Source organism: Aspergillus bombycis, assembly GCF_001792695.1.
Source record: "Aspergillus bombycis strain NRRL26010 chromosome Unknown contig00066, whole genome shotgun sequence".
Taxonomy (NCBI): domain Eukaryota; kingdom Fungi; phylum Ascomycota; class Eurotiomycetes; order Eurotiales; family Aspergillaceae; genus Aspergillus; species Aspergillus bombycis.
The window spans coordinates 146,751-164,582 of NW_019170068.1; the positions used below are offsets into that span (position 1 = coordinate 146,751).

The 17,832-nt window shown below is 48.4% G+C and overlaps 2 protein-coding genes across 2 annotated transcripts; both read left to right on the forward strand.

The window, feature by feature from the left end:
• Positions 1 to 2,514: 2,514 nt before the first annotated feature.
• On the forward strand, positions 2,515 to 5,930 carry ABOM_008820 (putative serine/threonine protein kinase (Kin4); the record flags this gene model as incomplete). The annotated part of the gene is made up of 4 exons (XM_022535949.1): positions 2,515 to 2,962; positions 3,022 to 3,896; positions 3,976 to 4,360; positions 4,456 to 5,930. 4 exons carry the CDS (start codon positions 2,515 to 2,517, stop codon positions 5,928 to 5,930), a joined length of 3,183 nt encoding a protein of 1,060 aa, XP_022387410.1.
• Positions 5,931 to 15,895: 9,965 nt separating this feature from the next.
• On the forward strand, positions 15,896 to 17,194 carry mdm12 (ERMES complex subunit MDM12; the record flags this gene model as incomplete). Its single annotated transcript, XM_022535950.1, has 1 exon — positions 15,896 to 17,194. The coding sequence occupies one exon, from the start codon at positions 15,896 to 15,898 to the stop codon at positions 17,192 to 17,194; it is 1,299 nt and encodes a 432-aa protein (XP_022387424.1).
• Positions 17,195 to 17,832: the final 638 nt, after the last annotated feature.

The following is a 17,832-nucleotide window of genomic DNA, read 5'->3' on the forward strand; positions in this document are numbered from 1 at the left end:
AATAAATCCCTGGGTTGGAAGTGGCAGGGGTACGGAGGGCTCCGAACAGGTAACCCCGTCTCAAGAACCAATCAAGAACGGCGGAATTTTCGCACTGGCGCTTCAAGATGACGATCGGCTCGCCCCAGAGGCTCTAGTGAACTTGCCGTCCCGGGAGATGAAACAGTGGTTCGCTTTACCCCTGATGACTTGGCAACCCTCATTTCCCTTGGTCAGTCTAATTTGAAAACACAAGTTGGAATCTAGATTATGGTTCTCTTTAAAAGAAACAAAAAACAGCATCGTTGTCGGTGGAGGTGATATGTGTCTCAATCGTGTGTGTGATGTACGAGAGCTACATATTATTCCTGTAATCGCACGTACGTTGTGGATGCAGTAGGGTGGATATAGTGGTACCTACTACTAGTAGTTCCCCATCTTGGACCTGTTGATAGGTAACGGTTATTAGGATGCCTCAGGATGTACGTAGTAGCAACTGTTGATTGACGAAACCCCGGGTATTAATCGCTATTAATATCTTTGGATTAGCGCCTATATTATTCCCAACCCATCAAGGCAAGGGACAAGAACACGTTCAGGTCTTGGAGAATAATAGGTGATCAGGTCATGTTTGCTTTCGGGAACCTTGACTCTCGAGAACCAGAGAAACAGCAAGTGGATTATCCTACATTATCCACTCAACTATTCCAGGAACGGCATTCTAAAAGATACTGGTCCATATATCAGGTCCGGAGATTGAGAATTATCTCTTCCGGTTTATCACAATTACTGGAATGACTTTAATAATTATATGGACTTTCAAACCATGTCATAATCATGGTTAATATAAGTCGTTGGTTAGTTGTTGGACCCATTGACCCGCTGTGAGCGACTCACTGGCTTATATTTTTTTTTTTCCTTCTTTTCTTTTTCTTTTTGCCCCGGCCAGCAAAGCAACGTAGTCTACTTTGGTTCTAGTTCCTAGTTGTAAGTAAAGTAAGTCAGGTACCAGTACTACTACTACCTTTAGTACTAGGTACCTTAAGCTAGTACTGGTAACTGGTCCGGAAAGGCCAAAAAAAAAAAAAAAAAAAAAAAAAAACCCCGAAAAAGAGGGTATCCAGAGCTCCAACTCATACTCTTACTCTTTCTTTTTCACGGGCTTACTCTTTCTTTCCCTTCCCTCCCAACCATCATCCTTTCTTCGTTTACCTTTTCCTCCCATTTCCTTTTATTTGTTGTCCCCTTCTTTCTTTCTTCCTATTTTTTCCCCCCTGGTTTTATCGCTCCTCCCTTGGGTGTCAATTATTTCACCCTTTCGAGGTCCATCCTCTCCCGCGACCCGTTCTTTTTTGGGGTTTGGTTCACTTCCCGCCGAGCTCTTCATCTCCCCTCGCGCCGCCCCCCTGTCCGCTCTCCGGATCACAGAGGGTCGACCTCCACCAGTGACCACCCCTCTTGCTTCTTCTTTAATTCTTTCCCTTCGAGTCGATCATGCTTCTCGTCGCAGCCTACACTCTGCCTTGTCAATTCGTCCAGCAGTGTTGAGCCGGTGAAGCGCCGTGGAAAGAAGACTTTCGCGCCAACTTCGACTCAGTAGGAACGAGAAGTGGGCTCGTGGTGAAATCGCGTCTCCCGAGGCTGCTTCTCCGCCCGCGTTTGTCGGTCTCGTCTCCGGAGTTCTCACATTCTTTCGAGCCGCAACCCACTCTTAACTGTATTACCCAACTGGGTAGTAGATAGTCGTGGAGAGAGGTGAATTACAAGAGGAAACTCTGCAGTGCAGATATACCCTACTCGTCTGGCTTTGTGGGTAAGGAAACAAAATTTCTATAAAAATTTGATGAAAAAGGAAAACGTTGGGAAGACCATCAATCGATCGGTCGTCTTTACGCGTGCTTTCGTTACCTCCGTTGACCGTTGGACTCATTGGCCTGGTGTTCTCGAAATACCAACAATTACTTGTATTGCTTTTGCCTGTGGTTTCATTTTGAATTGTTTCGCTGGTGGTTGTCAGTCGTCACCATTGACACCCCTTATCGGTTGCTCCGACCATTGTTGAACTAACTGAAAACAATAACTTAGGTGCCCGACCGAACGGACCAGCAGCTAGCACTCGAATCTAGCGGACAGGTTTTTTTTACACCCAAAAAAAGAAAGAAAAATAAAAATAAAAAATACACAACCCTCTGGAGGGCTTTGATATATCAAGTTCCAACCGCCGATCGCAATTGGCCAATCAACAGTGAAGTGATCACTCAAAAAACTGTCTACGCGCTCGGAGAAGCTGTCTCGGAAACGCAGTATCATTTCCCCCTTAGCCACTGTGGCACCTTGATTAAACGAGGTATGTCGCCTGCTATGCAAACGGTTCCTGATTTCACAACAGCCCATCCCACCACTATTACTACTTTACATTCCCGTCAGAATTTTGTATCAGCCTCACACTTCAGTTATGCGTTACGTCATTATTCAAATTCCCTCCCAGGGTCGATGCAGCAGCCGTGACCGTCAAATCACACATTCGGAGGTATCATGAACAGTGCGCTAAGTTATCAGCAGCTATCTTCTGTCCTGGCCCCGACAGGTTTCTCGGCTATGAACGACCTCCAATCGCAGTCCTTGCCACACGCCGCCCATGCATCCCCAGCCCTGACCTCGGCGGCGCCTGCGCCCGCCCAGAATAACCACCGATCCCCAATATACCCGGACCTTCTCGGTGCACCGCCCGTTCCACCACCAAGGACCTCTTCAACACAGCGGAATCACGGATCAAGCGAGAGGGCTCCAGGTTCGCGCCAAGGCAAGAGCAAAGGCGACGAGCGGAGCGCAAACAACCGCGAAAGGAGAAGAGAGGACTCACGGTCCCGGCGAACAGCCCCGAGAACGTCCGAGGACCAGTCCGGAGGAGTGGGAGGGGTGAACAGTCGAAGCCAGGCAGCTTCGTCTTCTGCGCCCATGCGCTCGGAAAACCCCACGGAGCGTTGCCGGGTCAAGGGACCTTGGCCAAGGAGTCGAGCACATTGATCAATCAAGTCTTAGTGAGCGACCCGTCGGTGGACATCGAGCGAGAACAGGTCCGACAATCCGGTACATCAGTATCACCGTCGACTGATGGTACTCCGACCCCTGGGCTGGGCTTGGTGGGTAGTGACGGCGTGGATGATGGAGGCCGCGGCGGGCTGCGGAGTCGGCATGATTACAACGAGAATTCAATTAAGCGGAAGGAGACAACGTTCGGTCAGTACATTTTAGGACAAACGCTAGGAGAGGGTGAGTTCGGGAAAGTGAAGCTGGGGTGGAAGAGGGATGGCAGTATCCAGGTGGCTATCAAGCTAATCCGGAGGGAGTCTCTCGGATCGAACCCCAGCCGGCTGCCCAAGATTTACCGGGAAATTTCGATCTTGCGCGATCTTTCCCATCCCAACATCGTCCGATTACACGAGATGGTGGAGACTGATAAGCACATCGGTATCATTATGGAATATGCGTCTGGGGGCGAACTTTTTGATCATATCCTGAATAATCGGTATCTCAAAGACAATGCAGCTCGACGTCTCTTTGCGCAGTTGGTATCTGGAGTTGGTTACCTCCACAAAAAGGGCATTGTCCATCGAGACTTAAAGTTGGAAAACTTACTACTGGATCGAAATCGTAACATCATCATCACAGACTTTGGTTTCGCGAACACCTTCGATCCGATAGATGAGCTTGGCGAGGAGATCGAATATAATCTTACAAACAAGGAGTTTGTAAAGAGGATGCGCCTTGACAAGCCTAATGCTAAGGGCTTAAGGCGTGGTGATTTGATGCAAACCAGCTGTGGGAGTCCCTGTTACGCTGCACCAGAGCTTGTCGTTAGCGATTCGCTGTATACCGGACGTAAAGTGGACGTTTGGAGCTGTGGTGTCATCTTGGTAAGGGCCTGGGCCGATAGCGTTTTTTGTTTGTAATCCACCCTACTCGTTGAAGAAGCTAACATGTCCGCTTGCTTAGTATGCAATGCTTGCCGGTTATCTGCCATTCGATGATGACCCCGCCAATCCGGACGGTGATAATATCAACCTCCTCTATAAGTATATTGTCACGACTCCTCTCACGTTCCCCGAGTATGTGACTCCACATGCCCGTGACCTCTTGAGACGGATATTGGTTCCGGATCCGCGGAAGCGAGCAGATCTGTTCGAGGTTGCACGGCATAGTTGGCTTAATGAGTACTCGCACATTGTATCACACATAACTAGCAGTACAACCAAGGTCGCTGATATTGCTACTACGACCGTTTCTCATGGTACGGCGCTCTCGGGAAGTGTACACTGTTTACCTGTTAATTCGTTGCATCCAACAGAACAACCTAAAGAGGCCCCATCCCTCGGACGCAGTGCGTCGGTTAGAGAGCCTCCCAAAATCTATCAAAGCACAGTCCCCTCTCTGGGCGGCCTTGTTCACCACGCTGGCGATATCTCACAGGAACAGCCTGCCGAGAGCTCCAAGACTCCCCGGGACACGAAACGGAGAACCGTTCAGGTCGAATATGTTGCCCCTTCGTCTCAGACTACGAGAGGGGAGGGCATTGGATCAACTACGCTGGCCCATCGAGTGTTGCTGAAACCGCTGAGCATGCGCCCACTGGAGCAAGGTCAAATAGCCGAGATGCTGAGACAGTCACACCCACCAGTGGCGTACCGCAAGGCGCGCCTATGGCGCCAAGCGCACAGGCCGGAGATTCCAAGGCACAGCGCCCACCATCTGGGCATTTGCCTCGTTCAACTTCGGACTCGACAGCACTTACGGGAGCCGGGACAATGCCCCAGCCACAATCTATGCGGCCTACCACGGGTGCGTCCATGTCTTCATTCAATACCGGTCGTTTACCGTCGCGAGGATCCTACGGACAGCCCGTGGCTCCCACTGTGGCGGCAACCAATGCGCATGGTCGGCTGGCACAACCGAAGAGCAAGCAATATGTTATCTCGAACCCCATGCCTCAGGACCCTTCACAACAGACTGCGGTGTCGATTGGCCGTCCGAGCACCCAGGCTCTTCCTGCAAAATTCAATACAACCCCCCGACAAGAGCCCCCGAAAGGCCACAAGAGATCAAATACTGTCTCGGGAATTGGCGAGAAATTGTTTGGGCGGTCTGGGTCCATTTTTGGAGGACGTGGTGGACAGGCAAATGCTCGTCAAAAAAGCGGCAAACGTTATCCTCCTACAAGTATGAGAGACCCTAATGGTGGCGATATGCCCCGGATGTCTATGGATTCACGGCGATCCATGCAATATGGGTCAAACCGGAAGACGAGCGAGACAGGTGGCGAGAGTCGGCCTCGTAGATTCTCCCTCTTGCCGGCGTCATTCTCCCTCAAGGGTCTTTCTTCGAGTAGATCTCAAACCCCTGATGAAGAGTCACAAGCTGATCGCTCCACGGATAATCGGGCTCCGCAAAAACCATCAACCGGGGAACTACGACCCCGTGCACGTGCGACCAGCCACGGAACACATGATGCAATAGGAGTCATGCCAGAAGGGGCACCGGCAGATGAGGTCTTCGTCCAAGATGAGCCCGTCAACTACCAGGCCCGTATTGATGAGCAGTTTGCAGTGTTGCATGGAACCCAATCTGTGACGTATCAACCAACGTCCTACTCGGCTGAGCAGGTGTACCAGAACGACAATGATCACTATTATCGGAACCAATACGCCAATCACTCGACACCGAACTACTACGAAGAATACAACGGCCCATATGACAGCGCGCCTCGGCAATCTACGTCAGCTGCCCGACCAACAAGAGGAGCCAGTGTCCTACAGAAGAATCATCGAAAATTTGCCGATGCCTATGAGTACGAGCGCGATTCATCACACCACTCTGGCAGCTCTGGTGCGGCCAGGAAGGTGATGGATTTCTTCCGTCGACGAGCGAAGTCAAGGGCTGGTGATGACCGGTAGATCAAGATCATCTTTGTTATTTCTCTATTTCTCTTCAACCAACCCGATAGGTTAACATGTCAACATCTTGGTGTGCCCATGCAATACCAATCAAAACAAACAGGCTATTCTGGTTGTTGGCTTCACCCCTGTATTCCGGGATTTGAATATGTGAATATGTCCAACAACTTTTAACACATCCCACCCGTTGCCGAGATGCCGTGTCGTCCACATAGGACTTTAGAGCTCCACGCTCAAGATGGAATAAGGCTCATCTCAATCGAACATCACACTTGGAAGGAAAATTCGAGTCAAACAGGGTCTTAGATTCCCAACAATAAACAGAGAGGCTATTTGGATACCCCATGATACCCAGCAGTTTTCGGCCCCTTCTGTTGCAGCTATCGGTTTGTCCTCTCTTGTACCAGCAACCTTTGTTCCCGCATACATATCCATGTTTAGCCTTTTTTATTTTATTTATTTTATTTTTCCTTTGTCAGAATAAATTTTTTAGTTCCTTTGTTCAATTTTCTTTTCTTTCCCTGTTATTATAGCCCTGACTGTAAATTGATCCCGTCTATTTTTCTTTTTACTTGAGCAGCTTTTTTAACTTCTGGTCTTCACTGTTACCAAGTCACAATCCTCCTAAGAGGGGGGCTTTTGATATGACATGGCGGACATCTTAGCTGAGCAGGACTATTTGAGGGTAATTTAATATGTTTACTATCCATTGGAAACATTTCACATGCGGTTCATGGTCGTGCCCCCCATTTCCACCTCCTTAGATATACCTCTATTGCTTGACAGTAATAACAACTCTCATGGTTGAGCATGTACATTGAGCTAGGGCATATACGCTAATCTACTTCTATACTATGGCAAATCCCCGCATGCCTAGTTTTAGTACAGTAACATATTAATTGGAAGATTTACTGAATTCTACCTAGAGACTCTAGACTACCTAATACTGTCTCGGAATCTATGAATAGATCCCCAAGTAATAATATACCTGTTGACTGACTTCGCAACGGCGTCAAAATTGAAACACTCAGCGCCGAGGCGAACGGGGCGGAGCATGTGTTTGGCCCCATACAAACAAATGGAAGCAAGTCACAAGAACAACGGGAAATAACATGTACGACTAACGTTGCATCCAATGTTGGTGTATAACAATCTTTCACAATGGATACCACATGACTCGTTTCAGGCTCATTTATAATCCCATTGTTGGACGCGGCCGTTGGGGAACAGCCAAGAATCTCGGCTAAGAGGATCTTCAGATTGACAGGGATCTTAAGTGTTCGGGCCGTTTGCTGATATTTATAGATTTAAGCGTCGGTTGTTGGCTTTAGTGTGTATATGCGGATGAGTGTGTGTTGTGGGGTGGTCAGATGCATTTCACATAGTGTTGGAGTAGAATATTTGAGATACTGGTATGTGATTCTGGTTATGTATTCTTGGTGGAGTCATACAAGGTTTGGACAAGCGGGTTGAGTGATCTATGGGGCTCTTCTTGTTATCCTGGGTCTTCTGCACCTAAGCTTATTGAATCTCCAAACACCCAAATAACATAACTGAGTGTTTTTATTAGAAAAGAAAAATATGTCCGTGCTTTGATCTAATCATTAGAGTGAGGTTCCAGTTCATTGAGGCTTAGGAGGGGTTAATACATGGATGAGAAGGAGCAGTGCCCCATCTAAGGAGCTTTATGGAGCCATTTAGAACATGGGGGTGTGGTACATCCTTCAGTCGAAGTGATATAGGCTCATTAGAGGATAGTCTACTATGAAAAAGCTTCTTCGGCAGAGTTATGAGGCACACTTAGATTAGGTGATATCGCAGGAGGAATATGCAATTCAACTGGGAGTATAATAATAGCTATCAGTATAAGAAGAGAGAGAGAGAGAAAGGAGTATTTCTCCTGGATATATTCTTAATGTGCCATCCTATGATGCCCTGCTCAACCACCATGTCTATGGTCAGCTACTGGTACATGTTGCTTTCAGACGAGTATACATATGTTTTCTATTCCTGCACATGAATTGTCAAGATGAGCAGAGAATACCCTCGAGGGTTACAATGACCCAACAGCTGGGGCGGACAACAAGCAACAGGGGTTGAGCTCTGTATAAGATCTAGAGATCTTAGTTAATATAGCTTTCCGGTAATCGACCCTCTAGCCCCCGGCTTATAGCCCGGCTAAGCGTTTCAGAAATACTCTTGTACTCTCTATTATAGGGTCCAATCTCTGCTACCACGAGAGTTTGGAGTGAAGAGGGCCGCCCTGGGTGGGCAGAGTTGTCAGATGTATTAACTTTCTGAGCACCAAGACTATAATGGATATTTCCTAGTTTGTCTAACAGCTACTAGCATGGGAGTGGTTGGGAGAGAAGGCAAATGAAATAATGTTGTATACAATTGACTCTATCAAGCTGCTGAGACTGATTAGAAAGAGCCCTCGAACCTACGATACTATGAATCTAACTAATCTTCCAACATCCTCCTCGCTCAAAGAGGAGAAGCAGTAAGTAAGTACAAACAAATAAACAAAAGAAAAATAAATAAATTATGATGTTATCCTGCAGTAAGTATGCTATTTTTCGTCCTACTCAGCCCCAATCCCATGACCTCCAGACCCCATCTTGGCAAACATGCAAGAACGAACCCTAAGTATGATACATCTGATCTGCGCTAACCGATGAGCACAGCATGCCTATGGACGTACGTATGCACACAGTAGAAAATAATGTGCCACCCAGCTTATGCATTGAAGGGTGTACACATAACAGCCAAGAAAGTAACGATAACGAATAAAGCATTCTTGCATAGTATTTCGAGGGAGGTTGGGTTACACCGACATCCCTCCGGCCTAGAAGGTGTTGTCGATCCCACACCCCACCTCCAGGTTGGCTTCGGCTTATCAGTGATTATGACGATGATGCAATTTCGGGTTGAATTTTCTTTTTCCTTTTTTGCTCTTGTCCCTCGCGGGTTTAAGGGATGCGAGTGTGGGTGTTTTGACTTGACGGGGTAAGTCTTTCCGCGGGAAAGGCGACAATCTAGAATTTTAGGTTATCGTAATAGTAACCTACGGATTATTAATCGGTGGTGCGTGTCTCCTGGAAAATGAGGATCTGAGGATCCGCATGGACTGATTGGTAGATTCAGTAAGCTATAGTAAGCTTGAGATAGCGTTGGTGATTTTCCCTCTTCGAGTTACTCCACGGCGGGCTTTTGCCTAGTTGGGGTCACGGAGAACGAGGACCCTGGGGGATAGCTTCGTACTTTTTTACCTCTACTTTTTTATACAGTATACGTGATACAGACAAGGGATCTTGGCAGGCTAATAGACGAAGTCGATCTTGAATCTATTGTTGCTTGGCTGTGGAACAACACAGGACAGCCTATTGATTTTCATTTTCACTGCACAGGGCTTGGCAACTATATCAACATCTCCTTGGCAAACATTCACTTCATTCTTCACTTTTCCCCCCTTTCCCCCTGGCAGTGTGGTATCATTGATATGGTGAGGAGATGAACACCGAAACAACAAAAAAATCATTCAGGGAGATAAGAAACCATCTCGTAAAGAAACCGATGTTTGAAAACAATAAAGAAATGAAACCGCTAGTGCTCCTTCCCTTCGTCCGGTGCAGGGTGGATTTGGGCCGAGTCGCTTGCAGATGTATCGTGTCCAGCGCGATTGGTGAAGTGGGATGGCGTGCGCAAGCTTATGTGGCGTCAGACTTTAGTTTCTGTCTTGCTCGTGTCCCAGGTAGAGGAAGCCACCGGGGAGAGGGGAGAAGACACCCCTCAGCTGTGATCCGGTGGAGGTTGTAGAAGACTGGCTGCTGGAGCGTTCACGGACTTGAGTTGGCTCCTTGCTCTCGACTTGGTCATTCATGGGACCAGAATGGATGGGAGAGAGAACGAGGAACTTGTGGGTAGGAGTGTAGGTATACATCTTGCAAAGTAGATTGGTATCTGGTTTGTCTTTTGGGGCTGGGAAAGAGATAGAATAGAAGAGTAGATGGCTTCGAAGTCTTTGGCACACTGAAAGAGCTTTGGACTGAAGGATGAGAAGAAGAAGAAAGAGGCTTGAGATTGATCTGGAGAGATTTCTCGGTTGGACTCGGCTACCTATTTATACATGAGAGGGAAACAGCCAAGATCCTCAGGAGGGAAGAGGGGTCGACAAGGTTCATGGATGATACCGGGAGGGACGTCGATCTGTGTCCATCCCACCTGTAGAGATAGTGGAGAGTCCCAGATTACTCCGTACAGAGGTTGAATATCCCAATCTGCTTCCCCGAGGTGGACCGGGACACGCTGTAATTCACATGTTTCGAACATTCTTTCATGTCTCGGCGGGGCAGAGAACGTCATTTTGGAAGATCCCCCCTTCCTTCAAAACTCTTGGCTCAGGTAAGACCCGGTGAGTTGTCGCCAATATGTGCATAGCTCCCTCAAGTATCCGGGGGAATCCCCAGTAACCTGCCAAGCCGAAGCTGGCCGTTCGTTGCGCAAGCTGAGGTGTTGTCCCTTGTACAAGCATCTGGGCCGATACGACCCGAAAAATCAGCCTCGGGTGATCAGCAACCAGGAAGTGAAGCCAAGAAACGTGCCGGAACTATTGGATTGCTATCAGTGATCGATAGGCTGAGGGGTCACTCCGCGTACCCAGAAGGGACGACGGTGTACAGAACGTTTTTTGCCTCCCACATTCCTTATCAAGAGACTAAGTACTACTCCGGACTACTAGTATGTAGTATCCAGGGGCACATGACCCCAGCCAATTAGTCTCGCCCGCTTGGCAGCATGCTTGAGTTGACACTTTTTCCTGACGCTTTCTAGAAGGCAGAACGGTAAGGGATAGGTTAAATTACCCAAGCAAGGGCAAGTTTCAGCCACATTGGGGGAAATCAAAGCTGGTCTGTTTGTTTTGTTTTGTTGACTGACTTAATGTACGGTCCTCTTCCAAAATGATGTCAGTAGGACTAGTTCAGTACATTTTGTCCATAGTAGGACATGGTATGCGATAAGTGCTCCACGACCTTGAATATTCCGGGAGAACACAACGTTCGCCAACGCCCGTTGAATTTGCAAGAATCAGAAACATCTTTGAAATAATCTTTGATCATGAGCTTGGGAAAGGAAGTTGCATAAAATAAAAGGAGAGAAAAAGAGAGAAAAATAACCTAAATCAACAAGCGGCTCTCAAAACGCAGCACAAAACCATCACGTGCTCTGAGCCTCCAGTTGCCGCAAGATAAACCCCAAACACTCGAAGCCAAATAACTTCTGATTATCCACTATGTTCTGGCGCAAAAGCCAACGGCGGCTAAATTGGGGCCGTGCCCTCCCCGTTTGAGGTGCTGATTGTCGCAGATTTAGCGCCCCCTGTCTCCGTGCCGTATCGCTCGACCGTCCACTACGTGGCGCGGATGCTCAGCGGCTGAGAGGGCCAAATGTGACTGCCGTTGACCATAGGATGATTATCTACTCCCCAATGGATGAGCGCCGCAATGCGGTGCAGTCGTTCTGAATTCAATTGTCACTCAATTAGAGTTGACCCCGAGCTTTCCAGCTTAGGTGGTTATGAAGAACACGAGAAATCGATAGGCGGAGATTTGCTGTCTTGCACTGCCGAACGCTAGACTAGCCGGCAGTGGAAACCCTGTGCCATTATCACACCAACATGGCCATCAAATGGGGCCGTCATAAGGCAGGAACCGCATAGTCTCACTTGATCTGAATTCCGAGGGCGTCGTGCTATCGTGCGATCTCGCTCTGGTTTCCGAGGGTGAGGAGGAGCTCACTCATGTCTTGCAGGTATCACCAACTGCGTTTACCTCCTCTGCCCCAGGCATTGGTCAGTTCAAGGCACCAAGGCCAACCTTTCCGTGATGGCTGTGCGGTTCTTGCAGATTATTCCCTCTAGTCTGCGAGCCTTGGCCACGGTTTCTCCAATATGCCTCAGCGGAGCCCTATAGGTACTCCTTGTTTGTTGATATCTTTGTCAGACAGGCATATGCCCAGAAACTGCGGCACCCTTGACTGGAGCAGGTGGCCCATGTGTCAAGTATTACCGCAGTGTCCTTCAGGTTAGTGCCAGGCACAGTGCTCGCAAGGTGGTAGACATGACTGGCGATGATTATCGACTTGGATATCGGGCCGATTAGATTGGACCGTTGGAAGATATTCTTGCCCCTCCATCCATCAATTGGGGCCTTGAGGTACACATGATAAAGAGACTTTTGTGATAAGCCTAGTGATAAATCTAGGTAAGGTACTGCGTGACATTCGTCAGATGCCTATTAAGGAACAGTGCCTGGTTGCGGCATGACCCTAAACTGTGAGAGTACTGTTGGCTGGCTGCGAGAACTGATTTGATAGCGCAACTGTTGGCTTTTTCGTTTGCATATGTGACTGGCCCTTCCCTGCCTGATGCATGGGTCTTGTCCTGAAGATGATGTCAAAGTTTCTCATGATGCATCTGGGAAAGTCTATTGAAGCTCCCGGCAGGGCTACAACCGAAGTTTCGTTGCTATTCTGGCCACTACAGTTATGGCTCACTCTAGTAATAACTGTCTTACGCCAACCTCAGGTGGACACCACCTTCACAGACCATCCGCATAGCCGCCAATCTTTTTTGGTGTTGGGGAAACTCCGTGCAGTAGTTCTGCGGAAGCTCAATTTACCATTTGGTTCATTCGTTGAAATCTTCCCCTGAACGTGATGTAGATCGTGTCACCAACTTCTCCGGCGCATTTCTCTAAATGCCTCTTTGTGGATGGGGGCGCAAGAAAAAAAAAGAAAAGAAGAGGAAAGGCGCTGTGTCCGTAGTTGAGATCTTGACTAACCTTGTTCTTACTTTCATTCTTCTGCCCCGGCTTTCTTTTTTTATTAAAGATCATTTTATTATTTTTATTATTGTAATTATTTATTCCAAGCCCCTTTTGGTACCTTTTTTGTTATTTCTTGTAAATGGTGCTATTGCGGCACAGCTGTCCGCAGTCATTCTCTATCATTTTGGTACAAAAGCAAGACCGAGCAATTGTTATTTAAGGTCTTCACAATCCGTCGAACTATCAGGACAACATCACAGCGATTTCATCTCTCAGTCTTGCCCTCCAAGCAGATCTTCGAGCTCGACATCTTTCGTCCTCCCTGAAATCCATAAGTTGCTCGACCGAGTCGGCTTGACTGTCTTTATCTCTCAATAAGTCCACCTTTTTCAGCTCCATCAACCTCAAGTCTTCAGAATGTGTTCGCAATACTTCTACAAGTACGACTGCGGCTGTACTCACCCCGAAGGTGATGTTGTCTACTGCGCAAAGCGAGGAACATCCTGCACCGGCGTGAGACAGCAAGTCCGGCGCCGTGAGGGCTACAACTGCCCTGCTCATGGTGGCTAGGGACTAGAAAAGTTACTGGTAGGAGGAGTTCAACTGTGGCGGCTGTTTCAAAAAGCTCTCGCTAACTGGGTCCAGAAAGGCCAGGGGATGTGGGACCTCAACCATCGCCTTTCGATATGTGCTTCCAGAAGCACGTCCAGCCTAGCCTTTCTCAATACTACAGTGCTACTGCACTCGCAATCCTCCTCGAATTTTGTATTTTTGAAACACTTCGATGTATCCAAGCGAACCATTTTGGAGATCACGAGAGCTTAATCGGGAGCTAAGAAAAAGAGAAAAAGAAAAAAAAAAGGGGTTTTTTGTCTATTTGCCGTCTGTCAATACCATGAATGCCCCGGCTCGGCTTTTCTCTCATAGCGTACGCATTGTTCTGTTTTGTGGTTACTACTGGTTGCAAGCGCCTGTCCGCATCCTCCTGTTGTTTCGTTTCTGCGATGTGCCCTCTGAACTTACTACTGGGGCAAAGGTTTCTTGTTAAAGCCACATTGTCGCTTGTTTGTTGTTCTTGCTGCGTCTTTTCTACCAAGGCATTTGCTGCGCTGTATGTCGAAGTTGTTTAGCTGAATCCTACATTTTTGATCTGATTATAGTATTTTCTTGAACTGAGACGAGAATATGTTGCAAGTAAGGCACTGGACTCCCCGATAGTGATTTCTATTCACTCTTATGTTTGCAAGGAGTTACACAATGAAGTCATAAGGATCGACCTTTTGATGCGATGGATCCATCATTTGGCCCCATATTCCTGAAGGATTTTTACCCGTCAAGCGTTGGAAGATCGATCATACTAGAGAGCTCTTAGAGAATAGCCTTCAACTAAAACATCTCTGAAGGTTGTCTAGCCTCAAAGTCTCTACAATAATACTGCCGTAGTCACGGCGATGGCCAAGGCAAATCCTAGATCCGTATATACTATAGCAGGAGAAATGTCTCACTACATATTCCTAAATCTATCGCCAACTTCAGTTGTTGAGCATTTCATGTGGAAGAATAAGCTTATGAGCCCCGGATGCATATCATGAAACGGCGGGCTTTCCCAATCTCATTGTTCATCGCTGGGCACAGTGCGTTAAAGACAAGAATGTAAAGGAGCCTATCCAAGGTATGAACAAGGGGCGCTCAATTTCATCTTAATCGCCTTCTGCCGGTTGTCATCATTTGCGAGCGAGGCGGTCCAACCGCTCCCACGGAACAATTAAAAACTCCAAGAGCTTTTCTTTCAGAAAATTTTTTTTTCTTCTTTAAAACCCACTCTTGGCAACTATGATTAGCAACGTATGTCAGCGGCTGCATTAGCACCGCATACGTCTCTCATCATCTGATTACAGGCTCGTCGAATCAAATAATGAAACGGGGCACAGATGCTTGTTATCCAGCGGCGATCCGGATTGATTGAGAGCCAACGAAATAATAGAGATACCGAGTCAGTGAGCATGAGGTGCGCGCGTATATTAGGTTCTGGAGGATCATGTGTTAAACTGTCTTTGGAAAGTGATGCGCAAGTGATGGGTCAAATCCCGCAGTTAGAGGGTTAGAGACCCATAAGAATTTTGAATTATAAGACAGATGTTTAAGCCAGAGAACTGCTATGCTGCGGATTGAGGGGCGGGATATTCTTCCTTCCAAGGTACGCACAAAGGACTGCGTTGTGTCCTGCGGACCCGATGCGGTAGCGTCGGCCCTTGTTGCCAGCCCACCGCAAGAAGCAGCAGATACATACGTGGCGTTTCGCCTCTGCGCCAAGAAGGCCTATCACCTTCTCTTGAAAGAAAAGCAAGGCGAGGAGACTGCGGTACGACGTGCCCCCTCAAGAGGAAAAAGACGTTGCCGCAGGCGAACAATCAGACACCAAGATGCATGCTAGAAAGACAATCATAGGGAGATCCCCCCTGTCAAAAGAGTCATAGGAGGAAATGCACGAGTGTGATTCATGAGTGAAAATCACCAATGATAGTGGTTAGAATCTTGAATGTTGGGTACTAATCGGATGTGAAGTGGAACCGATGGATAGGTTCGAGGAGCCAAAGGCAGGAAGAGAGGGGGCGAGAGCAGTGCTCGTTGTAGGCCCTTGTGCCCGGCGAACACGCTGTTCCAGGGCTCCCACCGTACGGCGCCGCAGAGATTGTGCCATCCTCTAATATGCCCCGAAATGGCGTCGGCTGCACTGGTGAACCAAAGTACTGGGTCAGGTAAACCTAAAGCGGTGTGAAAGCCGCATGCATCGTAAAAGCCCTCCAAAGGGGGTTACCAGCGATCCTGAGACCCTTACGAGGTGCCTGGGATATCCTTGAACATTGTACTTTGGGATTGTGGCCGGGAAATGCCATGGGAAGACGTCCACTGCTGATTTACAATGTCATCGATGAGGTTACTGCGGCATCACGTGACTGGCGCGGGACGCGAGTTGGTCCGCGGCGACTGCGCCTAAATTAATCCCTGTGGAGTCTCGCATTGCGGCGCAATTTCACCACCAGCTCCGGTCCTCTCTCGTCCAAGCGATTCTTCGCTTTCACATACCCACCCCTCTTTTGCCCACTTCGCGCCGAATAATTGTCTGCTGCACATGTAATGTCAATCGAAGTTGACTGGAGGACAGCCACCTCTGGGCCGGACGGTGAGGCTCTGGCCGAGCGAATCCGCTCCTTCATCCATGACAAGTTCCAGCAGGTGGCCCTCCCACGTTTTATCCGATCAGTTCAAGTTCACTCGTTCGACTTCGGGACTATACCTCCTGATCTTGAGGTGAAGGATATCTGTGAGCCGTTTACCGACTTCTATGAGGAGGATGAAGATGACGAAACGTCCGATGTGTCCGAGGAGCTGGTCTCCGGGCATGGTACCCAGTGGCACCGGGAACGCAACGAGCCCACATTTCACGAGGAAATGGCAATGAATCGCCCGTTACGAGACCCATTCGATGAAGCTTTCCACTCATCGGCTTTGCGCTCACCAATGGAACACCTGAACCCTCACTTCCTTCCCCGTGCGGGCACTCCGGGTATTCCTGGCGGAACTTCTACGTTAGGATACCACCTTATGTCCCTTGGTGGATTGTCGGGGACACAAACTCCCCTTGCCGCGGTTGCAGGTGGTACACCGTTCGCAAACGGCTGGACCGACCCTGGAATGGGCGCAAGCAGCAGGGGCCATCCATCCATCTCCGGCGCGGCTGTGGTGCATCCATCTCGCATGGAAGCTGATATCGACACTAGCAATCCTACCTCACGTCCTTCGACCTCTAGTACGCTCCCTTCTCATCCGTCCGCGTCCAATCAGCCCAGCGGTGATGCCACAACAGGAAAGGACCACGGACCACTCGCCGAGGATGAACATATGGAGGACCCCATGGCCTCAGGACATCCTCTTCGGCTGCCCCCTCGCATGCGCGAGCGCCGACCGGAAGATTTTCAAGTTCTTTGCCACGCTAAATACGCCGGGGATGTGCGGTTATCATTAACCGCAGAGATTCTTCTTGATTATCCCATGCCTAGTTTTGTTGGGTTGCCACTGAAACTCAACGTAACGGGAATCACATTCGATGGGGTTGCAGTCATCGCGTACATCCGAAAACGAGTTCATTTCTGTTTTTTGTCCGCGGAAGATGCTGATGCACTGATCGGGTCTGACCAGCAAGAAGCGAGAGGCCAGGACGATCGCCCATGGTCTAGTGCTGACCCGACCGCGTCCCCGAAGCGCCAGGGAGGCTTATTGCAAGAAATCCGAGTTGAAAGTGAGATTGGTCGGAAGGAAGATGGGAAGCAAGTCCTGAAGAATGTCGGCAAGGTTGAGCGCTTCGTTTTGGCCCAGGTCCGTCGCATCTTCGAGGAGGAGCTAGTTTTCCCTAGCTTTTGGACGTTTCTTATCTGATACCACAAGCCCAACTGTAAATTGTCTGTCTATGCTGAATATTCAAACTTGGGGCAATAATGTTCCCAATTGTATATTAGAACTACTATACTAATTCACGTGCTCCATCCACATGACTTCTCTCTAGCCGAACGTCATCATTAGACTCACTTTTCCTTTCACCATCTTGGCCTACTGCTTGGGAATACTGTTGAACCAATTGAGTCGTCCTGCAGCATATTGATGTAATTAAGTTTCAGTAACTTCTTTGTACCGGTTTCAGCTTTTGATGGCAACCTAGTGCCCCGTCCTTGCCATCTATGGGGACAATGAATGCTGTATGGCTCTACATCAGCCTTCCAAGGCGCACATGGTGAGTTCTTCCCCCTCACGATGTCAATTTCCACAAAGAAATATACATATCCCTTAAATCAATGGCGGGTTGAGGGTCTGTTTGAAGTTGCGCCGAGCAAACGTTACATCACAGTGCCCAATGGAACAAACCAAAAGACTTCCATGCCATTTTAACTATCTAAACAAGAGCTGGTCTTGTTTCAATAATTTGACCCCTTACCCAATCTCGAGGGATAAAAGGCTGGTCAGGTCCACTGTTGATGGACTGTACGCAACGGTTACCGGAATTGCATGCTAAAATCGAT